At 39.6% G+C, this 18693-nt stretch overlaps 1 protein-coding gene across 1 annotated transcript in view; it reads right to left on the bottom strand.

The window, feature by feature from the left end:
* The window catches only part of tnfrsf21 (tumor necrosis factor receptor superfamily, member 21), a 104312-nt gene that overhangs the window by 43937 nt on the left and 41682 nt on the right, over positions 1–18693 (bottom strand). Inside the window, exon 4 of the mRNA XM_034195681.1 lies at positions 14101–14366. Within this exon, the coding sequence (XP_034051572.1) occupies positions 14101–14366 (266 nt within the window). The remainder of the gene's footprint in view (positions 1–14100; positions 14367–18693) is intronic.

The raw sequence follows: 18693 nt of genomic DNA, 5'->3' as shown, positions 1-18693 counted from the left end.
ATATACACCGGCAAATATTTAATATAAATACCTTGTGTGTGTGTGTATAGCTATTGCTTTATCTGATTAATGTTATTTTCATATGAAAGTCCATGACTAGAAGTATGCAGTATCATAACTACATCTTTGATGTTTATAAAAAACCAAACCGTTTGAAAATTGGTTGAAAATTGAGCAAGCTATGGTTATTTAAATAGTAAACCATAATGTTATGAATGAGAGAACTGCCTGTAGCAAGATGGCGGCCAAGTGGCAACGTCGGTCTCCATTGGCCAGCAGTGCGGGTGAGTCATCTAGTGTTTATATATATATCTATGACTACATGCACCAACTAAACCTGCTTCAACAATAAACATAACATGTTGTGAACTATATCGTCACACTACTAACTAGGTAGCTAACTTGATCCAGCCACTCCTGGTCCTTTCATCAGACGGGAAGCGAAAGAACGAGCAAGACCCATTGCTGGTATGATTACAGCCTGGTACTAAGCACACAGGCATCTTGTTAAAGTTATCTTATCTTAGCTATCTCTTATATTTAGCGGAGGAAAACAATTGTGACATCAGTTACGCGACTCTGGGAGTTGTAGTCTTTCTAGTTGCGTATTTTTCATAGTCTTATATTTCAACAGTTTTACGACAAACTGACTTTTTTGACATGGAAATTATTTTTTTAATTGACAAACATCATATGTGTAATTCATGGCACAATTCAAATGGGATCGAAGGATAAGCTTTCTCTCTTCATTCACTTCAATACATAATTTTTCCGAAATAAGGTCCCATGGACCGGAAGTAGATGGGCGTGACTTCGCCACTCTATAGAGATGTACTACACTAAAAGTATTCTCCGTCGGGACTTCCTGCAACAACACCACGCCGTTATCGTGATTCTGATTGGCCAGAAGACATTATCAAAGATATTCTATTGAGAAGACGATCACTACGTGACAAAAGTTTTCAAAACCGTTTCTAGTCTTCGGTATTTCCAGACAAGTGGCTACTGAAATCAATCTTACTAACTGCTGTCTGTGTAATTTACTCCCCGCGAGTTGGCGGACTTTATTTAGCTTACTTTAACATCATTTTTCATGGTGGGGCTAAGGTGGGGCTAAGCCATTTCTTGGTATGGCTGTAGCCTACCCCAGCCATACCCTGGCGCCGCCACTGGCTCCAAATCCTAATTTGTCCCTCAATGGCCTTTGTGCCCTAAAAAAAATGTGTGACACCAAAGGCCAAATAGCCTTGCCCCTAAAATGACGAAATTCCCTGCTGCTGATTCAATTTCAAAGTACAGTTGGATTATCTCATCTACTGCAGGCACAACACCCGGCAGGCTGTGGCATCTGTGGTGTGATGAGGGGGGAACTTTTAAAGTGAAGCACGTTTTTTTGTCTCATAATGTTTCCACTCTAATCTCAGAATCTCAGTGATGTCTCTGAATATTTCCTCCCCCCTCTAACTGTAATTATTATTGTAATTATTATCATTATTATTATTATATTTATATTATTTATTTAACCTAATAGGCTATCGGACATCATTTCTTCTTCATGCTTTAAATTAATGTGTTTCCCTTTAACCTTTCCTTACCCATTCAACGTTATAACTATTTTTGCCGCACTTACGTAACTTACGATTTTCTTTTTAACTTATAATGGTTCTAAAACGCAACTGGACATCTCCTCTTCATGCCTTTTAAAAAAACATATTTTCTATTTTCACTTTTGTTCCTTTCTGTATATATTAAGCTGCCTCATCTTTGCTTCTATTTCACTCTTTCCAGTTTAACCTTTTCTCACCCATTCATAATTTCTCTCTTTAAATTCATCTTTTCTTTCCCTATAATTGTTTCGTGTGTGTTCACCTCTTTATATTTTCTGCCTCATCTTTTCTCCTCCTTCTGTTCCCTCTTCCTCCTCTTTCCCTGTCTCATCTCGTTTCGTTTGCTTCACTGTTTCCTTCTGTCCTTCCTCTATCCTTGCAACCCCCTCCTCTCACCCCTGCCTCTCTTTGGTGTGGTAATGAACCTGTGGTTTGAACCAGTAGTGACTGGTTTGGGGATGAGATCATGCTAGCACATCTTGTTTTTCACAGCCCAATCGGCCTAAAGGTTGCAGCATCAGAGGTCATAAGCTGAGCACACACTGGAAATGGAAAATGGAGATGTGGGCCAACCAGACAACCAGCAAACATACTGCAAAATAAATGTTATTTTCTTTGAATGAAAATCAATGTTCATGCAGTGGTTGATGTAATCCTTTGTGATGGATTTATGTTCCCTGATATAAGTGACAGTGAACAGCAGCAATGTTTTCTTTCTATTGTGATTCTTTATCTATTCCATAATGTCTGGGTCGCTGGGCTGCAGCGTGACACAACGTATGTGATTCTGATGGAACAAACACGCTCTGTCTCGCTCACAAAGGCATGCATACATGAGCAGAAGCAAACACACACACCATGACGAAGTCACGCTGACTTCCACAAAGCAGTACTTTAACTAGAACAAATATTTTTTAAATGAAGATACAGAGGGAAAACACAGACAACAATGGGGGATGACACATTTAGCAGCCTCAGGGGACAGGAAGTCACACAAATCATTGGCAATTTATATAACCTGATATTCTACCGTGTGACACAGATTAAAATGTATGAGGTTCTTAAGAAATGTATTTAATTTATTGAATGTACTTTGTTGGTTTAGTCCATTATATTGATAATAAATAAATGGCAGGTGCAACTATATGAAAATATGTTCATGAAGGGCCCTATTATGCTCATTTTCAGGTTCATATGTGTATGTTGTGTCTCTACTGTGACATGTCTCCATGCTTTAATGTTCAAAAGGTATTTTATTTGTCTCGTACTGACTGTGCCACAGCAGTACCGCAAGCTAGCAGGAGAGGTAGCCATAGATTTAAGACTAAACTAGCTTTATTCACCGCAAGGCACTGCGCTCTAGTAGTGGTGAGCAAAGAGCAAATCGCCTATCATGTCAATGCAGCTTAACCCAGGTATGGTACTTTGCGTGTGTCTACCACTCTGAGAGCCTCTCAAGCCACAGTGCTACTTAGGGACGAACTGGATCAGCAGCACTGTTCGTCATCGCAGTTACTACAATGCTGGTAACAGCAACGCCTAATCTGTGTGTGAGCAAGAATAAGGAATCAAGCTGAGTTGATATCAAGGCAACTGAGACATTGGCCCAATTCCAATCCACCCCCTACACCCTACCCCTACACATTACCCCTCCGTTCGCGCGTTCACGCGGAGGGTCTGCCACATTAAGTGCTGTTCCAAACCAACAAGTGTGGAGGGGGAGTGGGTTATCAAGCCCTCAAACAGCGAGTCTGCATCGGTGCTGACTTCACGTGCTGACCGGACTCAACGCTGTGTGTGTCCGTCAGGTAAAACGCTGTTTACAAGTAGTTCCTGCAAACATCCGCTGATGAATTGCGACACAACACAATTAAAGATGATTGGAGTTTTATTTGAGTTATTCATTTTAATATTTTGTCCAAGAGATGCTGATTTGAAACCGTTGATACAGTTACGGCATTTCCTGTTTCTGCCAGAGAGGGGAGTTTGTCCCAAAGCTTGCCACTGTATTTACTCCCTCCATTCCCTCCCCAGCTGTGTCTTGTCCTTATGATTAGTCTTGCATGTACTTAAGTTCTGGTTTTCTTTTAGTTGTTGTTGAATCCTTTACGTGTATTGTTCTTGAGTTTTTGGCCTTGCTTTTGCTAAACTGTTTATTCTTGGACAACTTTCAATAAAGGACATTTCTTTAAAGTTACTTGGTGTCCTGCTCTTGGGTCCTCAGTGCTCTGCTCTCCAGCGTGACACATATACACAGATAGCCAGAGTTGGTAGACTGTATAAAAGGCACAGGGGACAGAAACAGACACTAGGGATACTTTGATTCATTAGATAAAAAGGATACAGCAAAAAAAATTGTAATTACCCTAAAGAGATGAGCCATTAACTAAGACGCAGCAGAAATAGGAACTTGGCACAAATATTAAGGAACTCCTAACTACAAGGAACGTTCAGACTTTACCACTAATACATCTATGACAGACTGCATTAAGGCATACTTAATGTCAAACAAACCCATGCAGATAATCCCTCAGAATTACCTTTTACTTAAATCAATGCAGTTTCTGGGAAATCTTTGTTTTCTCTTTTTTGTGGTTTCATTTTATCATCTTGTGGGGCTCTTTTTGGAAGGGGCTGAAAGGCCTCTAATAGGACCTGAGTCATAAACACCCAATTATGGAAGAAATTACACTTGATTGTGCATCATTGTGGCAGGAAGGGATAATGACTACTGTGTGGGGTAGTTCTTTGTGCATTACCTTTGCAGGGAACACTTAGAACGCAGATTAGAGAACAAGGTTTATGACTGTGTCTGTGTGTAATCTAACCATTGAAAACTATTCTCCAGTTCTTCAAAAAAGGCATCAAAAAGTTGGATTATGAGCTGGGTTTCTCTTCAAGCATCACTCAGCCTTTGGACCTTAACAGATTTTCGATATTGATCCAAATCAACTCTAGTGTTGCTAGAGCGTTTCCCCAAAAAATTGCCAGAGGAGATTTAAATGTCAGACTTCAACAGATTCAAAGTCAAAGTGTGATAAATACCTGCTTACTGAAACACGCAAACAGGATCTGTCTGTGGAATTATTTCTGGATTGAAATAGGGTTTTTACAATGTCAAATGAAGTCACTAAACTTTACGGATGTTTGATGAAAATAAAAATTGAGTTTAAGGTGGTATTGGTCAAGTTGTTGTGTATCTGTCTTTATATAGTCTTGTAAAATAAGCAGCTGGCTGAGAGGAAGCATTGACCAATAAGCAAAGACACAATGTGATGTTTTTGGGCTGGTCTATTGTTTCTTGACCCTTTTGAGCATGGGCATCACTTTGTTAGAAAAAGTGGTGGGGACCCTTTATTTCTGATTTAAAAAATCACTACGGCATTAAGCGCCCCACACAAACAAAATATACTTAAGCAATAGCTCACGACAGGCCGTGTTATATGCTCATTATATCACAGCTAAGGGGCGTGGTTCGCGTCGGGCCGAACCACGCCCCTTAGCTGTGATATAATGAGCATATACCACGGCCTATCGTGAGCTATTGCTTTTATAAAACGGTTACCAAGTGTGGCAATATGAAAGAAAAATACACACTCTAATTTAAATAGTTTTTATTAGTAAATAATGATGTTCAAAATAAAATAGTCCCTCCGTTGCCTTCTGCACGAAACATAGTGCGAGGTGGTTGCTATGCAACAACACTAACAGCTAGCGAACATATTAGACAGAGAGCGTTAATCCATTATTTGGCTATTTATTTACATTCATTTGTATGTTGCCGTTTATTGTGCACCCACTGAAAACCTGTCCAGCATCAGTAGCATGGCTTACGAGGTTACTTGTATCGGTTGAGGTTGTTCTAGGCTGTTGCTTGGCGTGGTGAGAATATTGATCCACTTTCTCCGGTCCCCGAGATTCGGCTTCCAGCAGCTCTGGAGAGAGCTTTCAGACCTATTCTTTCACACACACATACGGGTTTTGGGCCGAGGGCGACACCGTACTTCCGGTATCAACCATTTCACACGAGGTGCAAGCAGAATATCATAGTCTATTGCCTTAATCAATATAGTCAACTCTAAAATACCACATATATGCAATGGCATGATAATATTATTGTGACAAGTGGGGTATTCACCTGGTGTTTCCAGAAGATAGACGTAGATGCAGCCAAAATCGACCGAAGGCCACTTTTGAGGGTCGTAATTCCATACATTGTACATCCAACAACCCACACAGCTCTAGTTTACGCTGGTAACGACCTAAAGCACACCCCTCAAGTCCAGAGATGTAATCCGAAGACATGCAGCGATTTCTTCGGTCGTTAATTCAGAAAAAAAACCTAGTGCGCTCTGCCTGGCAACATAAGCTAGCTGTTTATATTAGCATTCCCAGGATTTTTGCACCTCCAGAAAAATGGCGTCTTTATAAAAAAATATATGGCGCGCGTTGCATTGTGGGTAGCTGTGACGTCACTGTGTGTGAAAGAATGGCCACTAACGGCCATAATTTATCTGCTTTGTTTCAAGACCCGCATCAGAAAACTTTTGAATGGTTGTACTTTTCCAGTTGGTCTACCTGCTCTTCACGTAGCTCTGCATGTCGTCGTTTAGACCGCGGTGAATTTAGTTTTAGGTTGGATATTCGATGGACATTCGCGGACCCGCCAGCAGCGTCAGTTTCCCCTGCTGCTGGCTGTATTACGACAGGGAGATCTTCTCCGCGAAACGAGGCTTTCACTTAGGGACCATCAACAAATGACTTTTCAATTACACAAGAACATTTTTCTTTTTAATAAATCGACAGCTTCCCGATCGAGTGAATGTGAAGCAAATCCACGCTAGAGCATGCATTTGTTGAACACACCTCTTTTTATTGCATTTTAATACTTTAAATACGTTTTATTATTATTTTTGATGGAAACATTTGCTTATTTCTTCAATACCTTCCAGGTCATGTGACCGATTCACTCAAAATCAATGTTGGGTCAAAGAACTACACTGGCTGCATAGGACACACCTCTTTGTATTGCATTTTAATACTTTAAATATTTTTATATTAATATTTTGATGGAAAAATGAGCTTATTTCTTCAATACCTTCCAGGTCATGTGACCGATTCACTCAAAATCAATGTTGGGTCAAAGAACTACACTGGCTGCATAGGACACACCTCTTTTTATTGCATTTTAATACTTTAAATATTTGTATATTATTAATTTGATGGAAAAATGAGCTTATTTCTTCAATACCTTCCAGGTCATGTGACCTAATCACTCAAAATCAATGCTGAGTCAAATAACTACACTGGCTGAATAGGATACACCTCTTTTTATTGCATTTTAATACTTTAAATATTTTTATATTAATATTTTGATGGAAAAATTAGCTTATTTCTTCAATACCTTCCAGGTCATGTGACCGATTCACTCTAAATCAATGTTGGGTTAGGGTTAGGGTTAGGAAAATACACAAGAAGAGGAACAATTTCCAAAGCCTTAACCAGTGGTGTCAGCAATTATTATTACACTATGTTAAGACAGACACCAGTAGAGGAAATAATGGCTGGTAACATAAGCAGAAGCCTCACCAAAGACGTGTTAAAGAAAATATCCTCTGAAGTGAAGAAAAGTGCAAGGCTCCACGATGACATGATGCTTGAACTCATGTTGACTCAAAACATAATCAAAGAGAGCAGCAGTCATGCATCATCAAAAGGCTATCTTCAGCACCTACAAATGTATCAGTTTGCTGTACATTTATACACAGATGCTTGAATAAAGATATTGACTGAGCACTTGAAAAAGCCAACACCTACGACTCTCTACCTTGATGCCACAGGCAGCGTGATACAGAAAATTCATGATCAAAATAAGCGGGACTTGAATTATGCTTTGGTTTTGCCCGGAATGGGTAAGGATAAGCCTCCCTTGCCTGTCACAGAACTGATCACCAACAGCCATTCCATTCCATCTATTTCCCATTGGCTCATGGAATTGAAAAGAAAGTTGTCTTACACAACAAAAAGAAAGATAGCACAGGTTGAGACAGATTATAGTTGGGCTCTGATAAACAGTGTGCTTCTGTCTTTTAACAGGGAAAATATGTCAGTGTACCTTGACAGAGCATTTGAGATAGTGTCTGGACAAACTGAACTGATAACTTCACTGTGCTGCATCTGTGCTCTGCTCATATCATGAAGGCTGTGTCACAAGCATTTGGGAAACAAACTGTAGACAGAGGCACACAGGAATATGCAACATTCTGTTTTGCGTACATCCTGAACTGCACAAGTATGCAGGAAGCCCTTGATGTTTTTTATCATATGTGTGTGCTTTTTGATGCAGAGGAGTACACTCATTCGGTGAAACAGAGCTAAATGTACCTCGACGAGTGCATTTTGCAAACTCGGGACTTGAAACTGGAGGAAAGTGGACATGTAATGGGAGAGGAGGAAAGCAAAATGGAAACAAATGCTCATAGCATTATTGGAAAGTCCCCTTTTACACAAGCTTTTCAAGTCAGGCGGGACCAAGCAGAGTGTGACATTCTCTCTGACGATGCTGTTCATGTAAAAAACCACTACCTCTGTCCTGGTGTCATTGATGCACTGTTCAAAAACTACATGGGGATCTTCCCATTGTGGAGTGGTTTGTTGCTTTGGGGTCTGTCGCGACATAGAAAAGGTACCTCTAAAAAAGATGGAAGTCATAAAACCAGGGATACCAACTGCCATGTTGAGCTCTGGTTTGGGTTGGTCAAACACTCCATCCTTTTTAAAAAAAAGTACCTGAGACCAGCTGAGTTTGTCTCCAAAATGTATGCCTCAATACAAGGAAGATACGTAGAGCACATTGAGCAACACAATCTGCCAATGCATATTCTGGAGAAAAAACGTTGGACATCCTAGCAGGCCAGATGATGACCACGAGGAACAGTGGAACAAGCGGGAAAGTTCTGCTGGTCACACAAGTCCAAGTACTTCAATCCACCAAAAACACTACCCAACCCCAAGAGCCCACCTGCCACAAAGGTGAAGAAAAGAAAAGTGGACCAACAGGAAAAAGACGCACAGGGAAATGTGAGTTTCTCTAAGACTTACTATGTTCAAAGTGTGTAAATTGTTCTCCAGCATTTTAATTGTAACAATGGAATAAGTAAATATTGTCAGAAAGTAAAGCATGGACTAAATTGGTAAAGAGTGAGGACAAAGAACATGAAGTATTATAACCCAAGATGATTAGGTGCATGTTGTAGGGGGAGAATATGAAGATGAAAAATGTAAATACAGCTTACAAACTTATAACAGAAACTATATTTCCAAATCAGACTTTAAACTGCAATTACAGTTTCTGTTCCTGAGCAGCCTGTTTAATGTCATTTAGTGAAAACTCTAAAAGGGACTGAGGTTACTGACTGAGTGTTAAAATGCAATAAAAAGAGGTGTGTCCTATGCAGCCAGTTTAGTTATTTGACCCAACATTGATTTTGAGTGAATCGGTCACATGACCTGGAAGGCATTGAAGAAATAAGCTCATTTTTCCATCAAAATATCAATCAAAATTAATAATCAAATTAATAATATAAAATATTTAAAGTATTAAAATTAGGGCTGTCAGTCGATTAAAATAGTTAATCGCGATTAATCGCAAATTAATCGCACATTTTTGATCTGTTCTAAATGTACCTTAGAGGAATATTTTTCAAGTTTTTAATTCTTATCAACATATGAGTGGACAAATATGCTTATGCTAATGTTTATTATCATTTGAACAATGACAAATATTCTCATGAATATTAAACACAACAACCTCTGAACATTACAAATATTCGACTCAATTCAACCTGGAACCTCTCATACAATACAAATGGTGTGTGTGTGTGTGTGTGTGTGTGTGTGTGTGTGTGTGTGTGTGTGTGTGTGTGTGTGTGTGTGTGTGTGTGTGTGTGTGTGTGTGTGTGTGTGTGTGTGTGTGTGTGTGAGAGAGATGGATCGTTGGAGCTATGTGCAAGTCAAGGCATATGCTCGAACGGGAGCTGCCTGGACGCTGTGATCATGTTGCGCGCACTATCCGTGCTGAGTGTGCTGACTTCTCGTACAATGTCCCACTGTCTGGCTTCCTGCCTAAAGTCAAGTGCTCGGCGCAGTTGTCGGCGAAACGTCGCTCCTCTGTTTTCATTTAAACAGCTCCTTATATCCGTTAGCGCAGCTAGCTAGCACCAGATGCTAACAACAACAATGCACGTAAGGTCTCTCTCTCGCTCGCTCGGGCCACACATACACACACCCTCCCGGTCCTCCCAATAGCCAGTCGGTGCCTGCCGGTGAGCGTGGAAGTGTGGTCTGCCACAAGCGGGCGGCAGGAGCGGGGCTGTCAGCATCAGCTTGTAGATGGTATTTTAAACTCGATGCGCTCTGAAACTACGGGGCGGCCAAGGAAAAAAAATACACATGCGTTAACGCGTTAATAACGTTGAGAGCCCTAATTAAAATGCAATAAAAAGAGGTGTGTCCTATGCAGCCAGGGTAGTTCTTTGACCCAGCATTGATTTTGAGTGAATCGGACACATGACCTGGAAGGTATTGAAGAAATAAGCTCATTTTTCCATCAAATTAATAATATAAAATATTTAAAGTATTAAAATGCAATAAAAAGAGGTGTGTCCTATGCAGCCAGTGTAGTTCTTTAACCCAACATTAATTTTGAGTGAATCGGTCACATGACCTGGAAGGTATTGAAGAAATAAGCTCATTTTTCCATCAAAATATTAATATAAAATATTTAGAATGTTCAAATGCGATAAAAAGAGGTGTGTCCTATTCAGCCAGTGTAGTTCTTTGACTCAGCATTGATTTTGAGTGATTAGGTCACATGACCTGGAAGGTATTGAAGAAATAAGCTAATTTTTCCATCAAATTAATAATATAAAATATTTAAAGTATTAAAATGCAATAAAAAGAGGTGTGTCACGTTTGACTTTGTTGTAGTTAGAATGTAACCAAGACTTCATACCTTTTGTACTTTTGTGACGAGTCTGCATCTGAGCCTAAATCTGTCATATTCAAAAAAAAAATCGTACATCCTTCCCATGATTGAGATCCACTTTAAATTGTAGGTTTTTCCTTGCCTAACACTACTTTCACCAATTTTCATGAAAATCAGGACAGTAGTTACTCCATAATTATGTCATTAACACTTCCTTTATAGCTTTGTGCATGTGGGCATTGTTCAAACATGACAACCATAAACCATTTAAGCTACCCTCAAACCATAAGCACACAACATGGTTTCCTAAGGGTTGTCCAAATAAGTTTGGCCATGTAGTGTGTCATTCTAACATGTAAATAAGGATAATCAAGTTGTTTCAACAGAAAAGCTCCAACATCTTGTGGTCCTTTTCCAAACTTTCCAAAATGACCTTGCCATCCGCTCACCAAACTATTTCATTATTTGATATCTTATCCACGATCAATCCGGTAATATATCCGAAAAAAGATTCCTGGTCATTATTCATCTTTAATGAAAGGCCTAATAACAACAGACGACTAGAGAGCTGAGACACTGAGACGACCAATGTGTCTTTAACACAAGAACAAGGCTTTAACTGTACAGCGCTGACATTGGAGAGTGCAGTCAAGGGCACTCGTACAATTCACTGTGAAGTGAAGAGAGAGTATGAGGCAGGAAAGTGAACAGTGATGAAGGATTCTGTGTTCCTCTGTGTTTACGGCTTTCTGTTGATTTGTGTTTGAGATTACAGTATGGGGCTCATACCAGAAGTCCCCTGAGTAAGGTGGGACATGTGAGTTGTTTAATATCAGTCATCCTGGTGAATGCATGCACCAGTTGCAGTTGCATCAGTTCAAAACATGTGTGCAGGAAGATCAGGTTTATTTCTCTGAGATTTCTCATCTACAAATATGGCAATAAAAGGTACAATGTGTAAGATCTACCAGAAAATCAAACTTTAAAGTGGCCCTATTATGTTTCTGGGGTTTTCTTTTCCTATAGTGCTAAAATCACGGAGAGATTGCCTGAAACGCCTCCATTGTACTCCTTTGCTTACTTCTATAACAAAGTGACATATCTATGTTATACTTGTGCTTCTAATGGCTAGCGCTCCAAAACATTTTACGTGATTAGCTAAGGGGTGGGACATCTCTAAGAGGTTGACCATTCCCAACAGAGCCAGCCAGCTAACCAATCAGAGCAGACTGGGCTCTGGTTTCAGACAGAGGGTGTTTCTCAATGTCGAGGAAGGCTCCTCCAGAGCCACTATTTCAAGGATGCTACGTCATCGAGTCCCGTCGAAGGATTGTTCCAATGTCCAGGATCCTTGGAATTCTAACGAGGCCGGCGTCCTTCGTTGCGGGAAATTTCGAGGCTGCACATGTGTATCCTCTGTGGTCTGAAAATCCCCACAATGCTTTGCCACGGACCAATTTCCAAAATCTCTGGCAGAAAATGGCTGAATCCAGGCAGTACACATTTAAATGTAAGTATGTTCAGTGGCGTAGTAAATGTGCACATGACTTGTGTTTAAAGTGTATAGTCCGTTTGAGTTTTGCCCGTGTGAACGCAAACCGAACCTTCTGACAAACTGTCGGCTGGTGCGCACCAGAGAAGCAGACTATTAGGTTTGAATGAGACCTAAGAGCGTTTTGCACCTAAATAAATAATTAAAATGAACCTTGTTTTGACTTTGCCTCTTGTGTTGATATTCGTGGTTTATGCTACAATGTGCACCAATATGTGTAAAAAAGGTTTGCAGACATCAAGTATGATATATGAATGGAAAGGATGTACAGAAACACTTTTTTGGAAAACTATGAGAATGAAGAAAGGTGATTGAAGATGAGAAATGATTGTAATGTCTGTATAAATGTAAGTATGTAAGTAGGAATAACTTGCAGAAATGATTTAAAGGATAATCATTGATCAGCAGTAAGTAAGGGGTGGGAATTATAATTTGCTTCCTCCTGCTCCCTTCCGGACACATGATTTATTATTATTATGAATATTTTTGTTGAATATATAAATATTATTATTATGAATATTGATAAATACTGTATTCTAACAATACGGTATTCTGTTTTTCACATTTGTTATTTGTTTTTTACCTCTGTTCGAAAGAAAGATGAAAATGAAAAATGAAATACACATTGTATTATTGATTGGTGATGGTTATTTGTACTATTTCCTTATGGCTGCTTATCCTCCAGGACTTTTTTAAGGCTGCAAACAGAAGGAGAACGTTTTATGTTAGTTTAGTGGTTCTGTCCTGGAGAGATGATCATTTTACCAAATACAGTTACTCAAGTACATCTTCCATCTTCACAAATCAGTTATGAGTCTCCATTTAAGGCAGGGCCTTGCATATCACGCACACCTGCACGCCTGTTAGCCTGTTAGCCTGTTCCGACCATTCTTCGTTTTCCGAGGCTAGGAAGGATTCTTGCCTCGTTTCTGAAGGACCTGACTCGGAAGACATGTCCTATCAAGGAAGCGTCCTCGACATTGACAAACACCCAGAGGGTGAAAAGAGGTGCTGCAGCACAGGCAGTATGAGAAAAAGAAAGAGCTTTTTGAACATTAAAGCCACTAAAATAAGCTGTTAACTGACTAACCCCTCAAATAGTTTGGAGCAGGTGGCTCAAAACAACACATTGCACCATTAACAGAGGAGCAAGTGTGTATATGTATATATATATATATATATGTTGAATTGAACAGAAATAAAGAATAGTGGTTTGTGTTCAACCACTATTCAACTAAAAAGAATGAACCCTTCATTTCAGTTTGGACACCCTAACACTCATTATTACTTTACTCTGCCTTCCAAAAAATGAAAACAATTCAACATTTCCCTTTTCTATACGAGAAAGCAATATTAAAAAAAAGTGCAAACTAAATGTAATCCATGTCTAAATTATTAACTTGACTAAAATTGCAATGACTACCCAGCAACATCACTTGCTGACATTGATGATGATGATGATGATGATGATCAGGCTAGTATTTGGGAGAATTTGAATTTCATAATTTGATATCAAATATATAATAATATATATAATATATATATATATACTTTCTAGCCAATTTTCTACATCTTATCACATGTACTTATGATGCCCCTTTTCCCCCTTTAGCTACAAACGCAAATACAGTATGTTAATAATTAGTTTGTGACGGACTGTGAATTCTCAATCATCTTTATCCGTCACCTCCAGCTTCTAACAGAGGACAGGAATATGTTCTGCAGCACATCAGTGAACTGTTGCTTTAATGTGAGGAATGCAGCATAACCACAGGGACTGGCTCCAATAGGAAACACCAGACAGCTTTCCTCACAGATTACATTTCAGTGAGAGAGACTCAAAGAACAGTGTATACTACAGCATGTGCCAGTGATAACCCCAGAACCAAAGAGTATTTCCTACGCTTCTGAATGAACAGAGGAACTCAAGTGTTGAAGTCTTCCATGCAGCCTACCTGTGGGTTGTCCTCCATGACACAGCGGATCTTCTCCACCACGTCGATGCGCCGCTGTCGGTGCAAGGCGTTGATCAGCTTGGCCAGGTTGGCGTCGCTGTCCCGGATGGTCCAGTGCTGCAGCGCTGCGTACGCCCGCTCGTGGTCTGACGAGTATCCATTGGAGAAGGCAGCTACTTCCCTCTCTGTTGCGTTCGCCAGCGACTGATAGATGTCGATCCACTGGGTGCCAACGTGGGCCGCCACCAGCTTTAGGATATCCACCCCTGAGCAGAAAAGAAGAAAGAAAAGTTTGAGAACTCAAGACAAAAATTCAATAAAGAAGACTTGTGATACATTTTTTTTAACAATTGTTCAGAGATGCCAAAAGTACACACACCCTTTACTCAAGTAGAAGTACAGATACTCGTGTTTAAAAATACTCTGGTCAAAGTAGAAGTACTGACTAAACCTCTTTAGTCAGTAAACTGAAATTAAGGATTAATTATTTTTTTATTTGTGCTGTTGTATTTGTTGTAAAGTGTTTTTATTGTAAAGTATTTGTATTGTATGTAGAGCACTTTGGCTCGACCAAAAATAGTTTTAAAAATGTGCTATATAAATAAAACTTGATTTGATTTGATTAAACTTCTTTACTCAAGTAAAAGTAAAGAAGTATGGGCTTTGAAATACTTCAGTAAAACGTACCCATAACTAGCAGCTGTTTTAAAGAGTACCTGAACTGAATAGAACAATAATGTCATTGTTAGCTAATGAATGTTTCCATGCTGAACAACGGCAACATGACAACGTTTCCATTGGTCCCTCTTCTTTAGAGAAGACCAGGAAATGATGGATACACGGATTGTGTTCAAATCAATAGGCACGCAATGACTCTAAAGAATAATGATCACGCATCAAACACACATTCAAACTAAAGTAACCAGCCTGTTTGGAAAATGTGAGAAGTAGAAAGTACAGGTATTTGAGTTCAACACGTAAGAAGTAGAAAGTAAAAAGTTGTCAGAAAAACAAGTAGTGGAGTAAAGTACTGATACCAGAAAAATTTACTTAAGTACAGTAACGAAGTATTTGTACTCCACTACTTCCCACCTCTGTAATTTTTTAACAAAAAAGCAAAGAAAACAAGACAGATGATGCTGGACTTCCTGTCAATTAAAGAGTGTAGACCAGAAGTTAGGCTGCCGGTTAAGATCCAGTCGAAAACAATTCCTTTTTATCTCAATAACGGAGACCTCGTGCTTTGCCCCACACAAAAGATCATTGCTTGCTATCAATGTCAAGGTCAAGTTTCCAGGTGAAGAAGTACTTGCTTGTGAACACAGTTATATAATGTAAAGGAGCTTTTACAAGTTTGAGAGTACTACTAAAGAGATTCAGAGTATGTGAAATGTTTTCAAAATTATAGGATGGATTGACCATTCAATTAAATTCAGACATTCACGATCCCCTCAGGATGAACTGAACATCGAATTTTCATCGGACTCAGTTGTTCTTTGCATGCATGTACTGCTTATTAGAAAATCTTACTTCTAATGTTGAACTAAAAAAGATAATGGTACCACTGCATTACATTAGTTGAGCCTTACCATGCAGTGGAAATTCAGGAGGAACATGTCAACCGCTGGAGAAGTCCATGCAGAAGTCCATCCTTGATAGAAATGACTACATATTGCTTGCCTCGTCTGTTGTTGATCTAAGGCCAGTGGAACTCAGCTCAAAGATTCTACATAGGAAAACAGATCCCCCTCAACAACCACTATAAGCAACATGTCATTAATGTTGAATCTCCCTGGATCAGTGGGGGCAATCTCCTTTTATAGTGTAGACACACAACTGTAACTGCTCTCGTTAATGTTCCAAAGAAGACAAGTATGTGCTGAGCTGATGCTGCTTCTGTTAGAAAGCACGTAAGCATGGATCAATCAAGCACGCAAGCAAGTTTTACAACATTTTATATTTGGTTATCTTATGTTCACACCACTGTCTTTAAAGGAAAACCAGGTCCTGTAAACAGAGGTGACATGGACTCAGAAGTGTTGTGTTGTGTACAGAAGTTGCAGTACATGAGCGGTTAAAATACATATTGGACCTGTCAACACTTGTTATTTATCTGGTGCTCATACTTCTGAAGTGAAGAAATACAAACACCGGGGAGAGTTCAAATGACTCTTTAATAATTGTTTCATGACGGATAGAAATCTGAGGACATTGGATATCTATCTAGTCATGCTCATACGTCTACATTGAACAATTGTTACAACTGCATACTGTATGACCTTTAAAGGTCTTTCTGCTGTTATTTGCGTCCTGGCTGGGTTTATTCTCATATTTAACAAAACATAATTAAAGTGAAATCTAGGTTGTCCGAAAGACGTTCCAGCTTGTTGAGTTTTCTAATTAATTCTATTGTAGTCCTTTTCAGGTTCATATTTGTATGTTCTGCCTCTACTGTGACATGTCTCCATGCTTTAATGTTCAAAAAGCTCTTTATTTTTCTCATACTGCCTGTGCTGCAGCACCTCTTTTCACCCTCTGTCTGAAACCAGAGCCCAGTCTGCTCTGATCGGTTAGCTGGCCGGCTCTGTTGTGATTGGTCAACAGCTTAGAGATGTCCCGCCCCTTAGCCTATCAAGTACAATGTGTTGGAGTGCTAGCCAGTTGAAGCGCGAGTGTTACATAGTGATGTCACTATGTTACAGAAGTAAACAAAGGAGTACAATGGAGGCGTTTCAGGCAGGGGGGGGGGGGGGAGTGTGTGGGAGACAAACTCCCTTTGGAGGGAACACAGGAATTTTAGCCTTTGCAGACCATTGACATGCACATAAACCTATATAACATTTTACAGTAGAATCCCTACCCTTAGTGGTACTTACTTCATGCATATTTTTAGGTTACTCAGAACCACATTTCTTAACTAAGAAGTCTAATATATTAGAGAAAAACATGCATCCGATAGTGTTGTGTTTATCCAGGAAATTGATAACAGAAACTGGTGTTATCTAAAGTTAGGAACAGCTGTGTTTTTTAGAGACGCTAGATTGGTTTTGTCAACCTAGTCACAGCTGTGCACATTGTACAGAATGGCCAGAAATTATTGTTCTATTATCCCTCCTCTCATTGTGCCCCAGTACATGTGTGCATCTCAATTACCTTCACACTTCACATTCATAATCCCTCTCGTGACACACACACATCACCATTGGCGTTTATCTTTAGACATGAACAGAATGCTGATATTTGGTGAGCATCTCTCCCCTCAGACGCTGCCTGTTCAGACACTCTCTGCTCCACTTCCTCACTGACTGTTACGTGACTTGACAATAACTTGGCTGGAAATATAAATGCTGACTCATCTGTTGGTCAAGCAAAAATAAAGTACCTCAGCTGTTCTGTGAAGCAAAGGCAATGTCAATATGCATGTGTATGCATTAGCAGAGCTATTATTGAGCCCAACCCTAACCTTGCATGTAAACAGGTTTAACAGGATACACACATCGAGTCTCCATGTATCCACGTGGAACTGCTGTAATGATTATAGGCTTGTTATACATTTTGGAGATAAGATTACGATCACCTTTATAAATCCCCGAGGGAAAATTCAGTTCTTCCCTTGTTGAAGGTTCGGTTCCTTGCTCAACGGCACCTCGGTAGTGAGAGCTGACACCTCTCCAGCTACCAGTCCACACTCCATATTTTTTTCGGTCCAAACAGCACTTAAACCGACTTAAAGTCCCCACAGTTTGAGTTACCGCCGCCCAATAAAGGACTAAACAGTATTTATTATACTTGATAAAGGATGCTCATGCACGGATATTCCATGCTATGTCACTGTGAATCTGGCCCCCACCTATTTTTACAATTTGAAACTCTGCAGAGGAATGGAAGACTATCCGAATAAAAAAGCCAGATGTAAAAAGAAAACCCAATCTAGTGGAATGCAGTTTATTGCAACAGCCTTTCTATGTGACACTACATACAATTTTTTGTATAACTTTAAAAAGGGAAAACTGTGCCTTTTAATACTGTCCAATGCATTCCAACCCTTACCCGTTAGCATTTGTTTGTTGGATTAATTAGCTGAATCTTAATTGTTGTGATTATGTAAACTTCACAAATCCCCTGTTGAAGACCAATGCAGTAAACCATATTTTAAACATTGAAGGTTTATGTTCTACATGTTCTACAAACACTTCAAAGTCATCATCACCGAATGAATGTCATAACTTTTCAGAAGTATAGGTATATCCATTATTAATGTTGTCTGTAGTAAACATACTGAATGTTTAAATCCAGGATGATTCAGATAAAATAAATGGATGAAAGCCAGTGGTAGTCATTCGACACATATATATTCACATGAACATACATACTGTACATACACACAGAGAATTGCAAGCACATACAAGTCGGGAGACAAGTATAAATAGATATGTGAAGCCTACCGACATGCTTACACAGACACCCTGACATGCCACACTTCCTTTTAAATTCTCCTTTACCAACCTAATTTTAACCCCAGGGCCGTTTCTTCCTATATGCGGACTATGCGGGGTCATAGGGCCCCCGCGGCCACTAGGGGGCCCCCAAGCT

Source organism: Gymnodraco acuticeps, unplaced genomic scaffold (assembly GCF_902827175.1).
Source record: "Gymnodraco acuticeps unplaced genomic scaffold, fGymAcu1.1, whole genome shotgun sequence".
NCBI classification, from domain to species: domain Eukaryota; kingdom Metazoa; phylum Chordata; class Actinopteri; order Perciformes; family Bathydraconidae; genus Gymnodraco; species Gymnodraco acuticeps.
This window is presented reverse-complemented; position numbering and strand designations above follow the sequence as displayed.